The sequence below is a fragment of the Grampus griseus genome, assembly GCF_964374135.1.
Source record: "Grampus griseus genome assembly, chromosome: 1".
Lineage (NCBI taxonomy): Eukaryota > Metazoa > Chordata > Mammalia > Artiodactyla > Delphinidae > Grampus > Grampus griseus.
In genome coordinates, this window is record NC_139017.1 from 49,660,180 (window position 1) to 49,684,323 (window position 24,144).

The 24,144-nt window shown below is 46.3% G+C and overlaps 1 protein-coding gene across 1 annotated transcript in view; it reads right to left on the bottom strand.

The window, feature by feature from the left end:
* GPA33 (glycoprotein A33) overlaps positions 1-24,144 on the bottom strand; it is a gene marked incomplete at both ends in the record, with an annotated part of 45,220 nt that overhangs the window by 14,470 nt on the left and 6,606 nt on the right. The window contains 3 exons of the mRNA XM_082654419.1: positions 1,651-1,803; positions 10,819-11,035; positions 14,467-14,621. Coding sequence (XP_082510545.1) covers positions 1,651-1,803; positions 10,819-11,035; positions 14,467-14,621 — 525 coding nt within the window. The remainder of the gene's footprint in view (positions 1-1,650; positions 1,804-10,818; positions 11,036-14,466; positions 14,622-24,144) is intronic.

Below are 24,144 nucleotides of genomic sequence, written 5' to 3' on the forward strand. Positions count from 1 at the left end.
CTGCGCGATCTCTCATCGCCGCTTTTCTTATGGCAGTACCTCCCATCCTTTCCACATGTGTGGTTCCTGTGCTGTTCTCCAAGCTTGGCCTACTCATCCTTGAGGACCCAGTCCAGATAACAGCTAATAATTCTACCAGGCCCTGGTCTCAGCACTTTATACATACTTTTATTTAATCTTCACAACATCCCTATGAAGTAAATACTAGTTTCATGCCCTTTTTATAGATGTACAAATGAAGGCACGGAGAGGCTAAGTAACTTGCCAAGGTCACACAGCTAACAAGTGGCAGGGCCAGGATTCAAGCCCACGCCGTGCTCCTAACCAACATGATCTCCTGCCAGCTCAAGGGCCCCCACCTTGAAGAAACCTTCTTTGACCCCTTTATGCATATTCTGGGTTCCAGCACCACTGGATACAAACTATTGCAGCATTTACCACCTTGTAACCCTCAGCTTTGGGCTCACCTGTACACACTTTGCTGGAAGGTCAGACCAACCACTGTCCATGGCTGACCTTCTGCGACCATTGCTGGAGTCCCTGGGCTGTTCACAGGCCAGAGGAGAGCTGCCACATGGTTTTGACACATTCAATAAAACTTGCCAACCAGAAATATGTAAACAAAACCAGAAGCTTGTCGAAATCCACAATATATCTTCTATTTTACATTGAATAGAGTGGGTTCTACTAATTCCTTTTTTACTTTTAAGAAGTTCTTGTTTTGCTCCCAAACAAATGAACAGTAGAGTGGGGAAGTTCACCCTGGTTTGACCGGAGCCCCTGTCTGTGCATTCACCCGGCAAGGCTCGCTCTCCTGTCCCATCTCCTCAGAACCGTTGTCTACATCCACTGCTCTGCCTCCCACTTCCTTTCCACCCACACTGGACAGAAAGTCCTCCCAGAAGTTAATCCAATGGGACCTTCCAGGCCTTGTCTTTCTTGATCTTCAGGAGCGGTGAGTGCAGCTGGCCAGGCAGCCAGTGCGCACAGGGGCCCAGGGATTCCACCGGGGCTTTCCCACATCACTTGGCTCTAAGATAATGACAGTGGGATGTTTATACAGCTCTTTTTTTTCCCCTTTCTTTTTTTTTTTTTTTTTCAGTTTGTTTCCTGACCAAAAGGTCAAATACCAAGCTGCCCTGTACAAAACCGGTCCCCTGACAACCATAGAAGAACCTACCATTTCCTTCCCTGAGAATTTGGGACCCTTAACGCACACCTGGTCCTGTAGTTGGGTGAGTTTGGGGGATGGGGATCCCCAGGGGAGTCTGAGATGGACCTGCCTGGGTAGGGGATGGGAATAGGAAATTCCCCACCCTTAGGTGGAGTCATAGAATTAGACTTGAGGCCTTATATGTATACTTTAGGACATAATCATAATCAACACTAAAATCCTACCTAGCGCTTTTGCACCGACTGGTTATTGATACTTGCTTACTCAAGAGAATTCAGTTATGGGGAATAAAGAAAACAAGTTAACATTTACTACGTTATTATTTCTCAAAACAACCTATGAGGCAGGTGCTATTAAGAGAAAATGCTGCTTAGAGAGATGGTCCAAGATATTGCAGTGCCAAATGCAGGGTGGAGGGAAAGGGGCAGGCTTCGGGGTTGGGGGGGTGGGCTGGCCTTCCTTGCTGACCCCGTTACCTGGTGCGACTGGACGCTCCTGGTGCAGGACGTCATAACTTTTCCAGCTGTACTGAGGGGCTGGGGAGCCCTCCTTGGATTGGCAGGTCAGCTGGATGTTGCTCCCAATCACAGTCTCTCCCTCGATGCTGCAGTCTGGCTTGGAGGGTGGCACTGTGTAGGGGAGGGGCCAAAGAGAAGCCATGAATTAGTTGGCGCTTGGTGATAGCCACCCCCCCCCCACCCCAAACACACACACAAACGAAATACTGCCTTGTTTGTTCACAGGCAGAGAAATGTGGAGACCATTCTTAGCTCACAGGCCATATCAAACAGTCTGAAGCCTGGATTTGGCTGTAGTTTGCCTATCCTTGGTTTCAATGAAAGCCTCTCTCTCTGAAGCCCTTCAATGCTAACTTCTTAGGAATGTTACCTTCACTTAAGCATTACCGTCTTGCCGTGCTTTGCTGGTAAAATGCAATTGCCACAAGTGACTGGGTGATAGGAGAGACCCCTGGTGGCAGCAGGGTTACGTGCGGGGTGGAGAATGAGGGTTGAGGGGATGGAGGGGCCGGAAGGAACAGACACAAGAAAAGGAAAGCCCACAGAAAGAAGGTTACGGTACTGCCCTGGTGGCGCAGTGGTTAAGAATCCACCTGCCAATGCAGGGAACTCAGGTTCAAGTCCTGGTCCGGGAAGATCCCACATGCCACGGAGCAACTAAGCCCATGCACCACAACTACTGAGCCTGCGCCCTAGAGACTGTGAGCCACAACTACTGAAGCCCACGCGCCTGGAGCCTGGGCTCCACAACAAGAGAAGACACCTCAATGAGAAGCCCACGCTCCCCAACGAAGAGTAGCCCCCGCTCACCGCAACTAGAGAAAGCCTACGTACAGCAACGAAGACCCAACGCAGCCAAAAATCATAAACAAATAAAATAAAATTTATTAACAAAAAAGAAAGAAAGAAAGAAAGGAGGTTACCAAAACCAACTGACGACCCTCAACTCACAAGCCTAACCTGATCTCCCAGAATTCCTGAAGACCTTAAGCCAGGGTCTTTCACTCAGCACTGTTAGTTAACATACTGCTGTGTAGAGTGGTTTGTTCTACAAAACCTATCAGGCACCTACAGTATGCCTGTCATTGCTGGGCGTGGGGATGACATAGTGAGTGAGTTTTCATGTTCAAGGAGTCCAGTGGGGGCAATAGACAAGTAATCAAACAAGGACCAGGCAGGAGGCAAGGATGCTGAGACAGGACAGGCACAACAAGGGACACTGACCCAATCACAAAGCCAATAGTAGACGTGACTGGCGGAGGGGGGCGGGCAGAGAAAGAGAGGGGAGGGCACTCCAGGCAAAGGGAGCAGCCTGTGCAAAGAAGCATCGAGTATGCCTGGGACTTCAGGTTGTGTCCTTGAGGGTGGGAAGAGGACGACACCCGGTAGAGAGGACTATTACTGGAATTCCCCAGTGGCAGGCTTGTCCCCTCTGCTTCTTTCTTTATGTGCCCCCTTGGATGGCTTGCTTGCCCCAGTAAATAGCGCTGCCCTTTCTACAATCTAGACTGCACAGGTGCATGGTCACTGGGCATGGCGGGTGAATTCCAATCTCTGTTTGGCCCAGAGTTGCCAGGAGAAGCCACCCAGGACACATCTCTCCCCTCTAGCGCCACAGCCCATGAGATTTCCTCTCTGACACTGGTGGTGGTGGCTGGGTGTGCCCCACGTCTCCTGCTATCTTAGTGAGGGCCAACCAGGCATGGGGTGAGCATGGGGCAAATCAGAGGCATTTCCTACTGCCACCCCCAATCGGACAGTCCCTAAACCTAAAAGGCCCCAGGTTCAAGGACAGGACTCAGGTATCCAGGCCCAGACCCACAGGACTGAAGCAGCCTGGGAAGGGAGAGGCTGCTACCCGCAGGCCACTCTCACAAGCTGCCCTCCCGTCCTCCCTGCTGACCCAGCAAGCAGGCACCTGGTGGACAGAGAAAGTGAGCATCACTTCCGAGGAGACCCGAACCAGGTCAGGGTTGCTAAGTCAAGCTTTATCTCTTGAGCTCTCCAGAGGGACAGGAATATCCCTCCCCACCGATCAAAACCGTCACCTTTGTTTCCAGGTACGCCTTTACCAGGAAGCTAAGCCTTGATTCCACAAAAAGAGAGCCGGCCACAAATGTAATACCACCTTCAAAGTCTCACATTGGCTCAGAGTCATGCTCAATGTGCATGCCTGGTAGCCAAGCCTTTCCACGACCAGGTTTCTTTGTAATACAAGCAAAAAGGAGAGAGAAGGGACTGGGGCAAATGAGCACCCAGAGAAACACAGAAAACCATGCTGAACATATCCGAAGACTAGCTTTCTTTTTTTAATGCCAACAGCTGCCATTTGCCAGTAGGCAGTGGTTTTTTTGTTTTGTTTTGTTTTGAATATTTATTTATTTATTTGGCTGCACGGGGTCTCAGTTGCGGCGTGCTAGTTGCCGGCATGCAAACTTGGTTGTGGCCTGTGGGATCTAGTTCCCTGACCAGGGATCAAACCCTGGCCCTCTGCATCGGGAGCACGGAGTCTTAGCCACTGGACCACCAGGGAAGTCCCAAGACTAGCTTTCTTATACCACCATTTGCTGAGGAAAAATTATTAAAAGCAAACCCTTAATCCACTCCCAGGCAGCAGTAGAGATAATGGCAAACAAGGACCAACCATCCCCTAAGAGACCCACCTTATGGAGGAACGTATCAGGGTCCTTTCCCAGGGCCCTTAACCTCGGCCCCCAAACTGCCTTCCCGACTCACCTCATCCTAGGCACCCCCAGCCCTCGCTCAGTTCAGACCCCTCCCTGAAGCTCCCCTTCTCAGTCCCCACCGTCAAGAACAGCTAGGACCTTGAATCAGACAGATCTAGTTCAGACTGCCCTTCTACCCGCTGCGGGGGGGTGTGAGACCCGCGGGGACTCTTGTGGGTCTCGGATTCTCAGTTGGTGCGTCCCATCTCCCAAAACCGAATGCAGATACCACCTGAATACTTATAGAGGGCGGAGTGAAGGGAGGGATCGGGGACCCTGTGGGTTCCCAGGCCTCTCCAAAGCCTGCGACTCCCGCCGCAGACGTCAGGGGGCGCCAGAGGCCGGGGAGACGACCTATCCTGCCCGGCGGCGCCAGGTCCCCGGTACCCGGGCCAGGTGGTTTCCCCGCGGTGACCAAGAGGGCGCGCGCCCCGCCTCGGTCCGGAAGCTCCGTGTTCGCGCCAGTTTACTGTGAGGTCACGCAGCACGAGTGGGTGGACCCACATAATTAAAGCCCTTCTCCCTAAAGTTAGCCCAGCAGCAAAGCCATTCGGAAAGAAAACTTAAAAAAAAAAAGGATTTTTACTGGGTTTCTTAACATATAATACCAAATTATCTTTTTTTTAAAGCAAAACATTCTTTTCACCGAGTTGCATGATTTCAGATTAAATTTGTAGCCTTTGCCCTTCGAGTTAACTAATTCCTCTCTTAAAATGCAGCTGGCCCTGAGAGGGGAGGGGAAATCGGGATATTCGCACCTGAGTGGGTTCCCGCTGCCTTCCCCGAAACCAGCTTGCTGCCAGAAGAAAGTAGGAGCTATTTAAGGGAAGCCAGAAAGAGACAGAATTAGCCCGAGAAGGACCAGGTGGGTCAAAGTGAGGGACTCAGCTGCGGGTGAATCAGGGCAAGGGGAGGGATGGGAGTGGGGTGGGTGACGGGACAGTGCAGAATACAGAAGAGAAACAGGAGAAAATTGCTCATTTTCTTGGCTGGGTAGTATCTCCCCCAGGAGCTAATGCAAATAAAATTAACCGCTATGCACGCAAAACGGTTTGATGCAACATTAATTACAATAGCTTAAATTGGAAACAGCCTGAGTGTCCGGTCCAGGGACAGAGGGACTCTGCGTCCGCTTGCTGGAGTGGCATGAAGCTTAAAGAACAGTAAGTGCTAAGATAGCAAGAAGTGTTAGGTGATGTGGAATGAAAAGAGAAAAGTGCCAGTCGTTAAGCTACAAATTCAGTTACGTACATAAATAAGCATGTGGATAGGATCTGGAAGAAAACATGGAGAAATATAAAACCCAGTGATATAGGTGAATGTCTTTCTTTTCTTGTTTCTTCTTCTTTTTTTAAATTAGTTTTTTAAAGAGGCAAGGGATCACCAAACACAGCTATTTGTTTATTTGTGTTTGGACTAAGGTGGTTGTAGCCGGGGAATAAGAACAGGACAGCAGAGCAGAAACAGGCTTCTTTCTAACAACCTTCTGTGCATTAGATATTTTGACATAAGGAGCCCTCCACAAATAGGTAGAATCCCCTGATTCAATGGAGCCGGTAGAAAAACACATCATGGCACTCCACCTAGTCTGGGGCAACTAAAACACAGCTGTAAAAATGCTATAAGATGATAAAATGTGGTGGTGTCAGCCTTTTCCATGAGATTAGGGGAGGATGTTCCCAAAGCTCTAAAAGCATCAGAGCTCCCCATGAAAACCCTGAAATAAACATCCATGCACTCACAGGGTGGCAGGACTTCAGTGTCCCAGACCCTAAGCTGAGACCTTCAGTGCGGAAGAGCAATTACAGAATCTCAGTTTTCAATGAGTGATGTTTCCAAGATGGGTATGTCCTGTGGACAAATGAAGGCAATGGGCACATCCAGGGCTGGCATTGCTCTGCCCCTTCAACCTTCTTTCACTGGCATGGGCTCAAGAAGGGAAAAATACAAGTTAATGCTGTGACATGATAAAACATATTGGCAAGTCTACATCTGCCATAGAGTGAAAGAGAGAGTATACCGATAAGTAAGCCTAGAAGAGTTTGGGACTCATCCAGAATTGGAAGGGCTGCTGGTTGGGAATGGCAAACTTACAGGGTGGAACGGTGAAGGGCTTTGGATTTAATTTCCATCAAAGCTTGGACACCTTCTAGTGGTCGTTTAACCTCTCAAGTCTCAGTGTTCCCTTCTATTAAATATGAGTGTTAATACCCACTTTCACAGATGTATTGCAAAGGTTCAATGAGATCGTATCCATAAAGCACTTAGTGAGATGCCTGGCACATAGCAGGCCCTCAATAAATGATAGCTGTTATGATTGTGAATTTGTGTTATCTATAACAACTTTATACAGGCAAAGGTCATTGGAAGTTGATGGTAGTTTTCCCTCCATTTAAGAGGGATCCCTCTGGTTTTCAGAGCAGGAAGACACAGAGAGATTGGGTATTTGGTTACATGGAATGGGTGCAGTTTCCTGCCCTCCTCCTCTACAACTAAGTAAACACCTTAATCCTCATTTGGCCACAGAAAGTCTGGAATTCTATCATTAGAGATTCACCAATTTTGAAGGTCAGAAAATCTCATATACCATCTTCCTTAATATCCTTAAAATGTCATTCCTTTGCAAATTAAAATGCAAATTGAATATAATTCCAACCAACTTTTTTTAACTAAGCAAAGTGATTTTAAAATTAATATGAAAGAATAAAAGTGTAAAAACTGACAAAAATTTTTGGAAAAGTTTAGTAAGAGAAGATATTACCCAGCGCCAGACCTTAAAAGCCAACTACACAAAGACTGATAACTCTAAATATGTATGTGTCTGTGTGTCCGTGCGTCTGTATGTCTGTGGATCTCAACACTGACTACAGACAACAGACATACTGTAATCAAAAGCAAATGATATTGGCATAGGAATAATCAAAAGGTAAATGAATAAAACAAGGAGTAAAAAACAGCCATGTACGTGTAAGAACTTAATATGTGACAAAGCTGGGATTCCAGTGGGAAAGTAGTTGTTTCTTTGCTATAATAAACGATGCTGATGTAATTGGCTATCCATTTGGAAGAAAACAAAGACCCTTAGAATCCTACGTTCAAAAATAAATTCCAGACAAAACAAAATCTAAGGATAAAAAATAAGACTTACAGACATAAGAAAAAACATTAAGTTCATTTTTGTGACCTCAAAGGTGGTAGTGGGAGACCTTGTGCAAGACAAGAGACACTAAATCCATAACAGAAAGCATCAGCAGGATACAGAGGGGACTTCTCCTGTGTCTCAGAATTTCCACTAAAACCTTCAGGTTGAGGCTCTGAGTGGTAAGTGTCCTCAGTACTGAGGAGAGGCATGAGAAACATCCCAATGACCTTCCCAAGAGCAAATCCTATGATTAACAGTTACCCTCACCCAGAAGGCTAGAGATTCATCTGGGAGGAGATTTCTTTTTTTTTTTTCTTTTTTTTTTTTTGCGGTACGCGAGCCTCTCACTGTTGTGGCCTCTCCCGTTGCGGAGCACAGGCTCCGGACGCGCAGGCTCAGCGGCCACGGCTCACGGGCCCAGCCGCTCAGCGGCATGTGGGATCCTCCCGAACCGGGGCACGAACCCGTGTCCCCTGCATCGGCAGGCGGACTCTCAACCACTGCGCCACCAGGGAAGCCCGGGAGGAGATTTCTTTAAAGAGGATTCTCAGGAATAGGGATCCATGAGCATGTCCCCCCTTCTCTTAGGTGAAGGGAAGGAGGTATTTCCCCTCACCTCAGGCCCAGCCAGGGAGGAACCAATAGAATCCCGCATGGAGAATGGGGTTGTCTACTGTCGAGAGCTGGCATCCCTCACTCCTGGCTGAGGTTTGCTGAGGGACAGAAATCGGTAAGTCCCTGCAGTGCTACTCCTGGAGCATGAAGATGGAAGGGCTTTATAGGTGTCCCTGGGTATCTGAGGACCCATCTGAGGTCAGACTATGGTGCGTGCCCCTTGCCCAGAGAAGCTGGCTGGAGCAGACTGCGATGGTGGGTTTAGGAGGGTAATGATGGAGGCTGATTCTTGTCATACTGAAGGGACTCAGTCCCAGAGAGCTGCTTGCTGGATCAATGGGAACCCAGAGTGGACAGCAGAGAGCAGGAGTGAGTTGCCATAAGCAGGGGAGGGTGGAAAAGGGTGGTGAATGTGAGAGTCTGGCCAGCAGGTGCACACACTACCTGTGTCAGGTGGATCCCTGGGGGGTGCTGAAGAACCCACTAATGCACCCCACAAAAGAAGCAGTAGTGGGATATCTGCTATGATTGGGGTCAGCCAAGAGAAAATGGTAAGTGGCCTGGCTAGGTGAACATGGCCTTGCCTTTTTCCCTTTAACACTCCCTCCCTTGGCCATGACCTCAGAGGAGCCAGAAGTCGGGGTGGGAGGAGGTGGACCAAGGAGAGTAAGAAAACAGACCCAGCCCTTATGCCACTGCTGGTCCCCAAGATTTAGGGGGTCAGCACAAAGTTAAGGAAAGGTGTGAAGCTTATTGGATGTTAAATTAAAATACTGACTTGGACTGAACCGGCTTTTTTTTCACCTAGCAAATTAACAAAATTTACAAAACTGAAAAAGATTGATAATATTCAGTCCTGGTAAGAATATAGGAAAACAGACATGATCACATAATGCTCATGGCAGTGGTAGTTGCTTTGGGGAAAAGTAATTTGCAGGTATGGAGTAACGTTTAATGAAGGCACAGTCCTTGACCTAGAAATTCTACTTTTTTAAATTTGTATTTCCTTGATGCCTAATGATGTTAAGCAATAGAAATCCTTCTTTTAAGAATCTATCCAGGGCTTCCCTGGTGGCGCAGTGGTTGAGAGTCCGCCTGCCGATGCAGGGGACGCGGGTTCGTGCCCCGGTCCGGGAAGATCCCACATGCCGCGGAGCGGCTGGGCCCGTGAGCCATGGCCGCTGAGCCTGTGCGTCCGGAGCCTGTGCTCCACAACGGGGGAGGCCACAACAGGGAGAGTCCCGCGTACAGCAAAAAAAAAAAAAAAAAAAAAAAAAAAAGAATCTATCCAATAGAAACAAATATAACACAGTGAAAGAATACACACACACACATATATATACATATATATGTGTATATATATATATATATATATATAGAGAGAGAGAGAGAGAGAGAGAGAGAGTCAGTGTTGTTGGTACAAAAAAAAAATGGCAACAGCCTGAGAATGCTCGTAAGCATGGGGCACTGGAATAATCATAGTAACTCCATGCACGGGAATGTATTCTATTAATAGGTAGATTTGTATACATTGATCTGGAGAAATGTTCATGAAACATTAAGAAAAAGTTACAGAATAATCTTTATAATGTGATCTCTTTTTTTTAAAGAAAAGTAAAGAAACAAAAAGAAAGTGTGTGTGTGTGTGTGTGTGTGTGTTGAAAGGACATGGAGAAGGGTGTGGAAGAATACACACAAGTACTAGCCTTGGCCACCTTGTTAGTAGGAGGATGCAAGGAGGAGATGGTTCTTTATTCAGGGCTTTATGGTTTGACTCACTACAATGATTCAGAAACCCAGGCAGCCACCTTATGTAATTAAAAATAAAATCCCACTATGTAGTGTAAAGGGGACAAAATGAAGGAAACATGATCCATTGCTTTGGTTGAAAGTATTGCTACCTCCCACGGTGGGGGCCATTTCTTAGAGTGGACACAGGCTGGGTGCTCCCTAAAGTTTTTCCAATAACTGTTTGACGTTGAGTCAGGCGTCTACTTTCTCTTGGCCCCATCTGCAAAATGGAGATCCTAAGAGTAGGTGATTGTTCAATTAGTCCAAAGCTATAAACTCCAATAAGAAGCTATTTGTGTAGAAAGAATGTTATCATGGGACATATTTCAGAAGCAGTAGAACCTGATCAATGGTGTGTTGGAGCCGAGGGGTGGGGAGATGGTGGTGTGAAGGGCTTCTACTGATGAGCTGAATTTAGGGCTGGGAAAGATGCCTGACCTGTAAGAGAGTCATTATTTGGCCCCCAGCATCAAAGCAGGGCAGTGAGAGTCTTTAGAGTAGGATCTAGGATTTCCCCTTTTCTTCTGTTTAGTAAGTTTGGCATGAAAAAGAGAGAAGCTGGTGTGAGGGAAAGAGCAGTGGACAGAGCAGGTACAGAATCTCCAAGGCTGACCCCCAGGGGCCACTCCAAATCAGCCCTGACCTTGGCCCTGGGGAGCTGTCTGCCCAGATAGAAGAGTATTTGGTTCCAGGGTAGGAGAAGCACCCCAACCCCTGAGACAGACGGGACGAGGGGAGGAGTCTTAGCTCCTGGTCAGGCATTGCTCCCTGGCTTTACCTTACCGGAAGGGTACCCCGCTCCTCTCACCGCCCCTCTTCCTACCACCCCAGGAGGGAGAAGGAGACGCTCACCCAGCACCAAGAGGCGGACGCGTGACTTGGAGACGCCACCCAGGTCCCTCAGCAGTGAGACAGAGCACTCGTATGTGCCGTTGTCATCCATGGTCAACCGGTCAATGGTGATGGAGGCATCTGACTGCTGGACGTTGCCTGATACATTGATGCGGTTCTGATAAAGTTCACCGTAGATGTAGTTTTGGGTCGAAAATGTCCAGATGAGCACCGTTTCCTGTGAGGAAGAAGAAATACCACTTGGTCTTCAGCCTAAGGCCCTGGCATGATGCTCCAGCCTGCCCTGACTACCCTCACCCACCATTCCCAGGCCCAGGTGTACTGACACACCAACCCTGCAGAACAAAGAGCTCTGTACGTGGTGTCCATTTGTGGATTCCTCTTATGATGTATTTATATGTTTTTAGTGAAAATATTGAAAGCCCAGGGCAGGTAGGCAGTTCATACCAGAGGAGCACGTGTGAGTAAGTGAGGCTTTCACCTCTCGTAACCTCTGGTACCTCTTACCCATTCCATTTTAGTTCATTGTCTGTTTTCAGACAGCCAACCAATATTTATTGAACACCTACTATGTGCAGGCATTGTGCTAGGTAGCCATCCTTGGCTTCCAAGCCCCCTTTATTTATTTGACTCTCGCCTTTGGAATTTGTTTATTCATTAGTATACTTATCATTTATCAAACAGAACATAGTACTAGCTAAGATCACTACTTTTGAACCAGACTGCCTCAGTTCAAATCCCAGTTCTGCCACTTACTAGTTCTATGACCTTGAGCAAAATGCTGACCTCTCTATGACTCCACTTCTTCATCTACAAAGTGGAGATAATGATAAGAACACTTGTATCATAGGATTTTTGTGAGAGTTAAAGTAGAAAATATATGCAAAGCAGATGGCATCAAGCCATGGGCTTGCTGAAGCCACCTCGGGTAAATGAGTAGAGAAATGGCAAGTCCCCAAGTTACTTCATTTGGAAAGGTCAGAGAGAGGTCAGAGAGATACGAGCAAAAGTCAAGACGAGGCTACCAGAAAGCCAAGGGAGGGAGATTCCAAGATAGGAAAGTGCTTGATAGTTGGAAAAGCTAGGGAGAAATGAAATAAGATGAGGACTGAATCAGCACGCTGAATTTAACAAAAGAGAAGCTGCTGGTGATTGCGGTGGAGCATTAGGGGAGGAAGGCTGACCATGCCGGGTAGGGAAGAGAGTGTGGAGACATAGCATCAGGTCTGACGCCTGGGCATGCTCTTTACGCAAATCAGGAAAAGGTGCTCTAGCTGTTGGACAGACACACCTTTGCCAAGCTAATGGCGGTCAGGCGCCCTGGGCTGGGTCCCCAAGTGCATACTCTGCCCAACCACATACAACAGCCCTGGTAGGGGCAGATAACTCAGGAAGCTCGGCTGAGAAGGGGAGGAGCAACACGGTGGGAGATGAGGACCTGTCTTGGGCTGTGGACCCGTCTGTGGATGCTGGCCTTTCCCAGGTCAGTTCTTTTCTGACCTACTGGCTCTGCCAAGGACTCTTCATGCCCCAACCCTCCTCCCAATCACAGCGATCCTAAGGCTTCCCCCTCCTGGGATCTCCCCCGAGTCACCCCCCCAACCCTTGCTAGGACCTGTCACAATAATCTCCTTGAGGGCACAGGTTAAATCCCTTGCTCTGCAGCCTTGCTTGCTCTCAAGGGGGTTGCCTCAAATCCTTTAGAAAGTAAGGGATCCATCAGTCAACAAAAGATCTTTAGTGTTTATCTCAGCACTCAGAAGCGTGCCTACCAGAGACCTAACGTCTTGTGTGCTGAATACATGTGACGGTGAAAGAATGTGTCTTCAGTTTCTACAAGCTAAAGGCAGCAGCTGCCCTCTCTAGGTTTTTTCCTGGGGTTCTGGAAACAGATAGGACATGTGCTCTGTCCCATCAGGGTGCCTTGGGCAACAGACAATAAGGTGCCTCAGGCCAAGATTTGCTCTCCTTTCTCATCCTGCTGCTCTAGGACTTGGGTGTCCTGGGTTCCCCTTTCTTTTCTGTCAGGGAAAAAGCTAAATGCTTTCACTCTGAGTAGTTGGGGATCTAATGCCAGGCATGTGTGCATTTTAAAAGTAGAACTCACTTTAAAAATTATGAATAGGGACCTCCCTGGCAGTCCAGTGGCTAAGACTCCATGCTTCCACTGCATGGGGCATGGGTTCCATCCCCCTGGGGGGAACTAAGATCCCACGTGCTGCACACGTGGTCCAAAAAAAAAAAAAAATATATATATATATATATATATTATGAATAGATGTTCCTCTTCTTACAGTTAAAGAAATGTGAATTTGATCAATAATGAGATACTTTTTCACTCATCAAATTGGCGAATATCAAATAGTTTGAGACTACTCTGTTAGAGAAATAGGGGCCTACACTGTTGTTGGTGAACATGAAGATTGGTCTGACATCCAATGAAAGCAATTTGACATTCTTTATCCAAATTTTAAATTCACATAGCCTTTGACCCAGAAGTTCATTTTTAATAATTTATCTTATATATAAATATATATTTATAAATAATAATAATATTTAAAATATACCTAGAGACATATACATAAGGATGTTTATCGCAGCATTATTTGTAGCAGCAAAATATAGAAAACAAACCAAATGTCCATCATTGGTATGTATAGAGCATTCATAAAATGTGATACTTAATGAAAATATTTTAAAAAGAATGAGATAGATATAAATGTACTGACATATGGAAAGAGTTCCAAGGTATACTAAGAGGAAGAAAAGCCAAGTGGAGGACAGTATGCATGTAGTTTATATAAACATACATATTCATATACGTATATGTAAATATATGTCTATGTTTGTGTGTGTATGGTATACATGTGGAGCATCTATAGAAGTCATCCCCAAATCTGGTAATAGTGGTTGCCTTTGGTGAGGGGAATAGGGGACTGGGATTCTAGGGTCAAAAGTAGATGTATTTTCATGCGTGTGAATATATACATTCACATTTTCTTGAATTGGCGTAAAGAATCATTGGAAGGATACACAAGAAACTAAATCTTAGCCAAAAGTGATATTCACGATACTGAATGATTGTAGCAGAGTTACCAATCAATCAGAATCAATGCTGGCCCCAAAGAACCAGTACCAGTGAAAATTAGCCTTGCTGGGGAGGACGGAGAGATAGAAGGATTAGGGTGTGGAAACTGGGTAGATAGGACAAGAGGGGCAGGGATAGAAATGAGACTTCTCCATGTACACTTTCAGGATGTTTTCATTTTTGAGCCATGGGATCTAGTCCAAAATAGAAAATAAAATCTTCCCATAGTCCCCAAAAGAACCCAAACAGGAAAAAACTATAATAAAATTTGGCTTCAAGGGAGAGTGCTATGCTAATCAAAAGGAATTATACAGTTTAGGTCATTTGAGACTGACCAACAGAAAGATGTTTTGGGGAAGGTGACTCTTTCACACTAGAGGTGGCATAATATGGCCCTCCCTGGGTCCAACATTCACTGCTCCCTCCCCACCCATCCCAGCCTGGGCGCTAACTAGGTTTATTCTGCCTAACATTTATTGAATGGCTTTGTAGTGCTTAGCCTCCAAGAGGTCATGGTCAGGCGGTACCCATGACGCTCCCAACTTTTTAAAGATCCTTACCGTATGAGTCCTTAGAAGCTTGTCCCATTGGATAAATCCATCTCGGTTGAGGGAGGAAGTTTGGTAGGTGCATGGAAGGGTAACGCTCTTTCCCCGAGCAGCCCGAAGAACATCCTTTGGGGTTTCCACAGAGATGGCGTGGACAGTCACCCAGACTGGAAAGAAAGTGGGAAGTAACTGACATGGGCATTCATACTCATTCTCCACCGGACCTCTGAGGGAACGGCCAGTGATGCTCTTCCAGCCACAGCTAGATACACTACAACTGAGATCTCGGCCATGGCACACCAGCTGTTCTCCACCAGGCCCGGGGTGAAGACAAACACGTGTACCTTGGTTCACCCTGTCCCCATCCCACGGCATCTCAACAAAGTTAATTGCGTTGTGTGATGGGTAAAAGCCTGGCTCTGCGCCCCAGCCCCACCTCTTACACACTGTGTAAACTTTTGTCAGCCTCAGTTCTCCATAAAAAGGGACACTAGTATTCTCAGAGCTCTTGGGAGAATTAAACAAGATAATGCGTATAAATGCTTTGCTTAATGCCTGGCACATAGAACGCTCTCAATAAATACTTCCCACCGTCTTTTTTGTTGTGATGATGATGATGATTTATTCACTTATTTAGCAAATATTTATGGAGTGCTTAAATGTGGTAAGAAAGGTGATGAATAAGATTAAGTCAGGTAAAGAGAGAGAGGGTTCTCCGAGGGGAATTTATTCTGTATAAGTTTATCAGAAAAAAGATGAGAAAAAGAGTGTGGCCACATCAGTATCTCCCATCACATACATTCTTCTTGCCATGTGACTTTGACTCTCCTCCATCAAGAGGCAGGGTCCACGTTCCCACCCCTTGAATCTGGGGGGACCTAGGACTACAGTGTGAGTGACGCCCATTAGGCAGAAGCTCTAGTAAATGGATTTCCTTCCTATATAGTCTGGATACCCTTTAAACTGCTGATTTTTATGCTGTTTCCCAGGGTGGGCAATTTCGTACTCAGGCCCGTCAGCAATATCCCTCCTTACTGCAGGTTGCTGTGTTGGGGATTGGGTTCCCATGGATACAACATCTCTGCCTTTCCTACCCATTTCTATGTTGTCCTTCTATGTGCAGTAGCTGTTTAATCAGCCCTCAGATTTTCCCCAGGAGGAATTGCTCTATATGTAGGTATAGATTCGGTGTGTCTGTGGGAGGAGGTGAGCTCAGCGTCTTTCTATGCAGCCATTTTGGGCCACTCCTGTACCAGTCCATATTTAATACACAACTTCTCTATGGCCATTTCAGAAAGTAGCATAGCATTGAGTTTAAATGCACAGGCTCCAGAGCTAGAAGGCGTCCACTGGAATTCCAGTTCCTTTATCTACTAAATGTATAACCTTGAGGAGTTTACATAAGCTCTCTGTGCCAGGGTCCTCACTTGAAAAATGGGTTGTTTGGAGACTAAATAACATGAAATGTGTACTTTGTTTAGAATGACTCCTGACCCATAATCAGTGCTCAACATATGACAGTTACATTATGTATATGTGTGTTCAATATATTCTCTCTCTATATATTCATATCGAATAACTTCCACTTCTCATCCCATAGTCTTTCGTTGAGGCACAACCTTAGTTAGAAGTTAATCACGAGAGATAACCACCTACCACCACCACGGGTGAACTATCATAAAGGAATAATAATTACTAATGATTATAACTAAAGAATAGATCAATTTTAGAGACCACTACAAAAGCGAGTAAAAGTCATTTTATGTTAATTTGTGAGGGAAGAGATTGAAATGAACGGATGAGAAAGAGCTCATAAAGAAAAGTAAAAAATCTTGAACAAGTATAGAGCACTATTTAAATGCTATTTGTAAACCTGAGAAGGATCTTTAAAGGCTGATCTGGTGCCCTGAGACACACTTACATTTTCCATAATCCTAGATGAGAATTTATCCTGTGTTTAAGACCTTCACGCCAACAGCCATCACTGGAAATCCTCCACAGCTAATCAAATCCTTCTCACTGATTCAGTTAGTATCCTCTTTTTCTGACATCACTGGCAGCAAAGACATCTGGCTTAACTTCTCAATAATTTCCCATCATGAACTCAGAGGATTCTGACGTTTGCAATCACCAACTTTCTCACCCACAGTTCTGTAATAAACTGTAATAAACCCAGTTCCTTTCACCTCTTTCTATAGGCTTATTGTTTATTAGCTCTGTGGCCCTCGTTTTTCGGTTCTGTGGAATCTGCATCCTACTCAGTGGATGAGACAAAAGTACCAGGTGGGACATCTAATCCACCATCAGAAAACTAGGAAGTGCAGAAGTTTGCTTCTAGAGCCTTCCAACACCTTCCCTTTCTACTTGTTTGTACAGATCTACATTGGGTATCTTCTTTCCAGTTGCCAGAACCCACCCTCTCCCCAGTAGTTGCAGCTCTCCCATCCTGTTGCTGCCGACAGCTGTGTCCCTCATGCTCCAGAGGTATTTTTCTTTCCTGCTCCCTCCCCACTCTCCTTTTTTTCTCAAGGCTGAGTTCTTCTGATATTCACGAAGACCATCCATCTGATAAGCTAATTCATTATAAGGTGTTAAAAACAAATCGTTCAGTGACGTGTTAACCTTCCCAAGGGTATACGAATGGGAGGAGGGGGTGCTCTCACCTGCAAGGAAGGAATCAAAATCTCACAGCACAATAGGGGTTTGCTGAGGAAGACATTTTAACCACATGCATTGTCCTAGTGAAAATGCCCAAAGGCTCTCAAGCAGAGTAGATGACTCTGTCCTTTGTGCCATGGGTACCACCCACGAGTACCTTCATCCTAGCACTCTCTCATGAGAGTTTTTTACATATGGCAGAGTGGCCAAGAGCACAAACGCTGGAGCCAAACTGCCCAGGCTGTCATCCTCATTCTTAGTTTTCCTAGCTGTGTAACCTTGCACAACTTAATTAACTTCTCTGTGCCTGTTTCCTCGACTATAAAATGAGGATAATAATATTATCTAACTCCAGGTTGTTGTGAGGGTTGGATGAAAACATATTTAGTGTGCACGACCTTCATCCTGGCACATAAGCAAGAACTATGCCAGCATTCCATATTGTCACATCCTTCTCCTCTGCCACACTGTTTTTCCTTCCTTTTCATATCCTCAGGGCTCAGAAAACTGCCTAACACTTAGGAGATGCTCAAATAAGTGCTCTTGGACAGCAAACTGAATGAGTTCTAGAGAACTTAAGTTTAAAAGATGGGTAGGATTTGCAACCAGAGAAACTTGGTTGAAGAACTTACCTTACACATTGCTAGAAAATGTCAAAAAAAAAATATTAAATTAAGAACAAAAGGAGCCCAGGGAGGGGATGCCAAGTCTGCAAGTGGCCCCAGATGGAAATGGGAAAGGTCATTTAACCTCCCTAAGTGGGCAGGGTGTGAAGAGACAGCTTGAAGCCTCCAGGATTGCTTGTGAATAATTAAGGCTTGTTAAGAAGATAATAAAGTGTCTCTTGAGAGCTAACCAGAAAGCAATACATCCAAGGAGAATAATAAAATGCTCCACAGACTGGCGGCTTTAGGCACATTATGGGAACCCTTGGGAAACTGGCAGGAATGCCTCCACTTAGCGAAATCCATTTGCTCAGAGAAACCACATTCTTAGTTAGGGAGGAGGTGCCCGAGGCCAGAAAGGGCCCATCGCACCCCAGGACTAGATACATGCTCTGACATTGAGAAAGCGCTGGTCTCTAGGGAAAGGGGTGCAGCTCTCACACGCACGTGCATGTTGGTTTGTTCTGCCCCCCCCCCCCAAGGTGGGAATGACTCCTGGAGGCTCTCAGACTGGCAGATGGGGGAGGAGGGATGGAGAGGTGGGGAGGGGGGTTAGAACTCCATGGATGTTTGAGGAACTCTTTGTTCAACATGGATCTTTAGGAATCTATGAATTCTGGTCCATTTAATGAATTTTTCCTAAGGCCCTAGTTTAGTGCAAGGCCCTGGGAAAATGATCAGAGGCATCTTCATGCCCCACCTCCTCCAGGAATCCACCTGGACCATCCCAGCCCTTACTGGCTTCGCTGAAGCGCTTCAGGGAGCATGCACCCCACGCACACGTCATTCTCATGTCAGTGTGGGTCTATGTGTGCGGGCCGTCTCTCCTCATCATAGGGCAGCTCCTTCCAGCAGGGTCTGTGTCTCAGACTTCTCTTGTACCCATTGCTTGCTAGTTCCCACCCCAAGGTATGTACACAGAGCTGGGGGCTAAGAAGACTTTACTGATTGAGGGGTTCATGAAACAGTCCCTGCCTAGGAAGCAGTTAGCCAGCATCACTGTCAGCCAGCATCCTAATAGAGCCTAATTAAGTGTTAAGTGCAAATGATAAGGAGTGAAGTGTAGGGGTTGGGGGGGGGTTGGAGAGGGGAGGGACCTGGAAGAAGGATTTTAATGGAAAGCCTTATTGAGGAGGTGGGACTTGAAATAGCCCCCAAGGGATTCAATTCACTATGTTGAACTTGTGCATAGAAGAGAGTAAAGCAGGATGCAAAACTGTACATGCAACAGTATCCTACTTCCACAAAGTCACAGAGGGGAAGCAAATTCTTAGAAGAAAATATACCAGATACAGAATTAATACCAGTTATCTCTGGATCCTGGGATGATGGGTTTCTTCTTTGTGTATTTTTATTTTCCAGATGTTCTGCAACAGACATGCGGTACTCTTGTAACCATAAAGCCGTGTTACGGTTTTATATGTCAAGCAGGAAGTGAAGAAGTAGAGAGGTGAGGGCAGCCTATTTTGTCAAGGAGCTCACGTAACACACGAGATGGGATAGCTGGAGCCAGAGGGCCATGAAAGGTCTTGAGAAGGTTTCTTTCGTCCCCTCTGGGATGGAAGATGGAGAGACTTAAGCAGGCTCCTAGGTTATAGGGATGGAACTCCCAGAAAGGAAGAGACTGAAAATAGAGGAGAAGCCAGATGGAGCAAGACCCCCGGCTGGGTGAGGGAGGGCATAGGTGGAGGACTAGCCTTGCCCACAGCAAGAGTCACCTGTTCCCATGTGTACAGAGATAGAGAAGTTGGTGGGCAGGTGTGGGGAAGTGAGCTCTGACGGGGGGCCCTGTCCTCCACATTTTATGCCTCTCTCCCAGGGAACTTTGTGACAGTCCTAAGTGGGAGCGTCTGTCTGTCACCATGTTCTGCCCATGCCAGGTGTTTATGGCATCCCTGACTCACCAGGGAACTTTGTGACAGTCCTAAGTGGGAGCGTCTGTCTGTCACCATGTTCTGCCCATGCCAGGTGTTTACGGCATCCCTGACTCACCAGGGCAGAGAACGAGGAAGCAGCCCAAAGGTCCCTTGGTGGCAGGGGAGAAAGGTACCTCAGGAAGGAGGTGGTGTTAAGTGTTAAGTGCAAATGATAAGGTGTTGGTGCCCTGAACAGAGAGGGCTGCTCCAGGGACAGAATGATCTAGGAGCAAAGACAAGCCCAGCAGGCAGGGAGGACAGGGACACAGAACCTGAGTGCTGGGCTTCCCTGGTGGTGCAGTGGATGGGAGTCAGTCTGTCGATGCAGGGGGCACGGGTTCGTGCCCCGGTCCGGGAAGATCCCACATGCCGCGGAGCGGCTGGGCCCGTGAGCCATGGCCGCTGAGCCTGCGCATCCGGAGCCTGTGCTCCGCAATGCGAGAGGTCACAACAGTGTAAGGCCCCCGTACCGCAAAAAAACAAACAAAAAACAAAACCGGAGTGCTGCCAAGGTGGGGTAGTTTGAGAAGCGACTAAACTTTACCTCCAAGTCAAATATGTCCTCCACTGGCTGCCTCAGTACTGAAATGCCCACTGCTGAGTGAAGGCGCTGAAGCCCCTGCTAAAACACAAGTGCCCTCTGGGAGGCAGGGAAGACACGGTGAAGTGACTCTCTTCCTTTAACACGCAGGGCAAATCCATTTCCTTCATTAGCCCCTCTCATCCATCCATCCCTAGAAACCATGGGTAACGTTGATAGAAACAAATGCAATTAGGAAATTGAGGCTTGGAGAGAAGCAGGACGGAGTAAGAAGGAAGGGAAGAGAGACAGGATAAGAGAGGCTGAGAGTAAACCAGCTTTGCTGCCTGGTGAGGATCAAAAGGGTAGGTACTCATTCATTAACACCCACCCAGCAAATGGCTGTTCCAGGGACTCTGACAGACTCTGGGGACAGAATGGCAAGCAGAGACAGACACAGTTCCTGCGTTCATGGTGTCTGATCCTCTGCATGAGTCAAATGATAATAAATACAGAATCACAGAGGCCAATGTAAAACCACCATGGTAACAAGTGGTACCCATTCAATGACAGGATATAACAGAGGATTGGGGCATGAGGAGAGGTTGTCCTTAGGAAGGGCCTTCTGAGTTGACATTGGAGAATGAACAGGAGGGAACCACAAGAAAATGGGGGTTGTGACCTCCTGGAGGGGTGGAATAGGGAGGGTGGGAGGGAGGGAGACGCAGGAGGGAAGAGATGTGGGAACATGTGTATATGTATAACTGATTCACTTTGTTATAAAGCAGAAACTAACACACCATTGTAAAGCAATTATACGCCAATAAAGATGTTAAAAAAGAAAAAAAAGAAAATGGGGGAAGAGGTGAGTGGGGGAGAGAACTGCACTGTGCAGAGATCAGGGCACAGGAGAAGGTGGGCCACGTTCCAGAAACTAAAACAAGCCAGTGAGTAGAGATGGAACCAAAGGGGTGGTTTGGGGGGTTGTGATTCCCCCTGTGTGATATCCTTTAGCCTCCCATGATGACTCCAAATAAACGCAGAGGCCAAGTACAAACATCATACTTGTGCCATCGGGGAAGTTTAGGACAAACTTCACCCCTCAAGATTCTCCTACAAAGCAATTCCGAAGTTATACCACTCCCAGTGCAGCCAGAAATATGGGATGGGCCCAAGTCTGAGACGCCATGACAGCAATTTGAATCTTTTTTTTTTTTTTGCTATCTACCATCTATGATTTATTTCAAGCAGTTCTTTTGAGTATGAGGGTTCTTTTTTTTGGACTTTCTATAAGGGATACACTTTATTTATTTTTTAACATCTTTATTGGAGTATAATTGCTTTACAATGGTGTTTTAGTTCCTGCTTTATAACAAAGTGAATCAGCTTTACATATATGGAGAGTTCTTGCATCAAATGAGCGAACACTCAAAGGAGGGAGAGACAAAAGGTACTTGTCAGTTAGAAAATCACTGATGTCTATCTTTCCATAATTAAATTAGGAGAAAAATGAAGAACCCACTGGTAGCAGGAAGAAGCAAGAGTCCTCTAGAGTCTGGCATTTAGTGAGCTAGATACTCAGTTGCTGTGGATTTCCACTGTTTTTCCCCAGGCAGAACATATGGCAGAGACTTGGGAACGCAGGTACCTGAAGCCAGATTAGGCTTACATTCCATAACTATGTTGCTTGCAGGGCTATTGTTACTATACTAGATGGCTGTGCCCCAGAGAAATGGGGTGCTGGTCTGTTTCCACAAATCTTTATCCCAGTCTTCATCGCAAGGAGGGCACTGCCAAGTGCTCTCAGCCAGCCTCTTGTCTAAGTTTCCTGGTTTGGTTGACAACATCCTGCTCAATACAACTTTTGTCGTCACAATTTGAGTATGATGATTGATTTCAGCCCAAGGAATATGGTGAAAGGGACAGGTAGCCAATTTGCAACATCAGCACAATTTGTCAGTTTCTTCCAATTTGGAAATGAAGGAGGCGAATCCAAGGGCACGCTCCAAACACGGATCCCTCCCCAGTAGCCTTCGCCCCACAGCCATGTCCCAGCAACGCTCACTTCCGGTCCCTGATGTTGGGGGCAGGGTCCCCACTTCCTGTGCCCGGCAGTCTCGGTTCTGGTCACAGCGTGGGACTAGGGGCTTGGCTGTGGGCATCGTGGTCGCCACACTCCATGGGCCCCCTTCTCCAGCCCTTCCCACACCTCAGTGCCCCCCTCCGCGGGCCCATCCTCTTTTAGCCCATCCTCCTCTGGCCCCCAGAATGCTAGTGACCTTGCGGGAGTGAGACTTGGGCTGCCTTCCCTGGGCTTTTTGGAGGCCGTTTTAGAAAAGAGAACCAGGGCTTAGAAATGGGCACTGGGGGAGGCAGTGGGGCTGATTAGAGGCCAGGTGTTGGTTGGAAAGAAGCCTTATTTGGGGAACTTGTCCAGATAGAAAGTTAACTTAGATTTGGAGGGGAGAGAAAGGAAATTTATAAAGGAGATAACTGGGCAGAACAGCCCCCAAAAACCAACCACCAAGGACAAGAATCTAGTTGTTTATGTTTAGCACACGTTGTAGAGTCTCATAATTTAAAGGTCAATAGTAGTATCTGAGAATGCTTGGTAAGATGGATGCCCTAGTTGGATTAAAGGGAGTTTTAGATTTGAGGAGAGAACTCAATGAAAAGAGTCGGAGAGGAAAAGAGGACCGGAAAGTTATAACTTGATAGTAGAAAATCAAACATATACTGTGAGCCCTTGTTCTGGAAACTATGATACCAAGGGAAAAAAAAAAAAAAAAAAAAAAAAGCATAAGCAGTAGTTCTTATCCCCAAGCTACTTAGGAAAACAAGTCCCAAAGTGGGTGAAAGCTTAAATGGCAGTATAACAGAGGGTCAAAAAAGTGGCTGAGACTTCAAATTCAAATCAGGAAGAAATCACTGGGACCCAAAGTTACCTAGGAAGGCTATATGGAGAGAAAGGACTTGTGATTTTTTAAGGTTAGAGAGAAAGGAAGGTGTTGACACGACAGGTAGGTCTGATGATAATATTTTTCCAGACCAAGAAGTTCAGGATGTGATATGACAAACATTTTTGTAATGTTCAAGGTGTAAAGGTATAGGAGGCAGTCTAGGTGCTGAAATATTGGGATTTGGGGGAACGTTTCAGTGGTTTATAGAGCCTAAACGTGACTTAGGAGAATCTATCCTCGCGATATAAGTCTTATCCTAATAGTAATGGAAAATCAATGAAGAGCTTTAAGTAGGGGTAGTGACATGGTCATAATTTCATTTGAAAAGCTCAGTTTGGCTTCAGGGTGGACAGCAGATAGGAGAAGGGATAAAACAGGCTCCCAAAGCCAGCTGGAGGCTATGGAAGTAGCTTAGGAGAGGCAGCTTACATCGGTGAGGTGGCAGAGGAAACAGAGAAAGATGAACAGACTCAAGAGATGTTGGAGGGCTAAAATCATCAGGACATACTGATGACTTGAATTTGTAGCTGAAGGAGAAGGAGCTGTTAAGGGTGATATGGTGGCATCAAAATATGGTCCCAAAATACTTTGAAATTCCTCTGGTTACCAGGGGGTAAGGGTGGGGGGAGGGATAAATTGGAAGATTGGGATTGACATATACACACTACTATGTATAAAATGGATAATAAGGACCTACTGTATAGCACAGGGAACTCTACTCAATACTCTGTAATGGCCTATATGGGAAAAGAATCTTAAAAAATGGATAAATGTATATGTATAACAGATTCACTTTGCTGTACAGCTGAAACTAACACAACATTGTAAATCAACTATACCCCAATAAAAATTTAAAAATAAATAAATACATTAATAAATAAATAGGACTCATATCCACTCCCTTGAGTCTGGGTTCTGTGATTGCTTGATCGATAGAATGTGGTGGAAGTATGGTAATAGATGCTGGATCA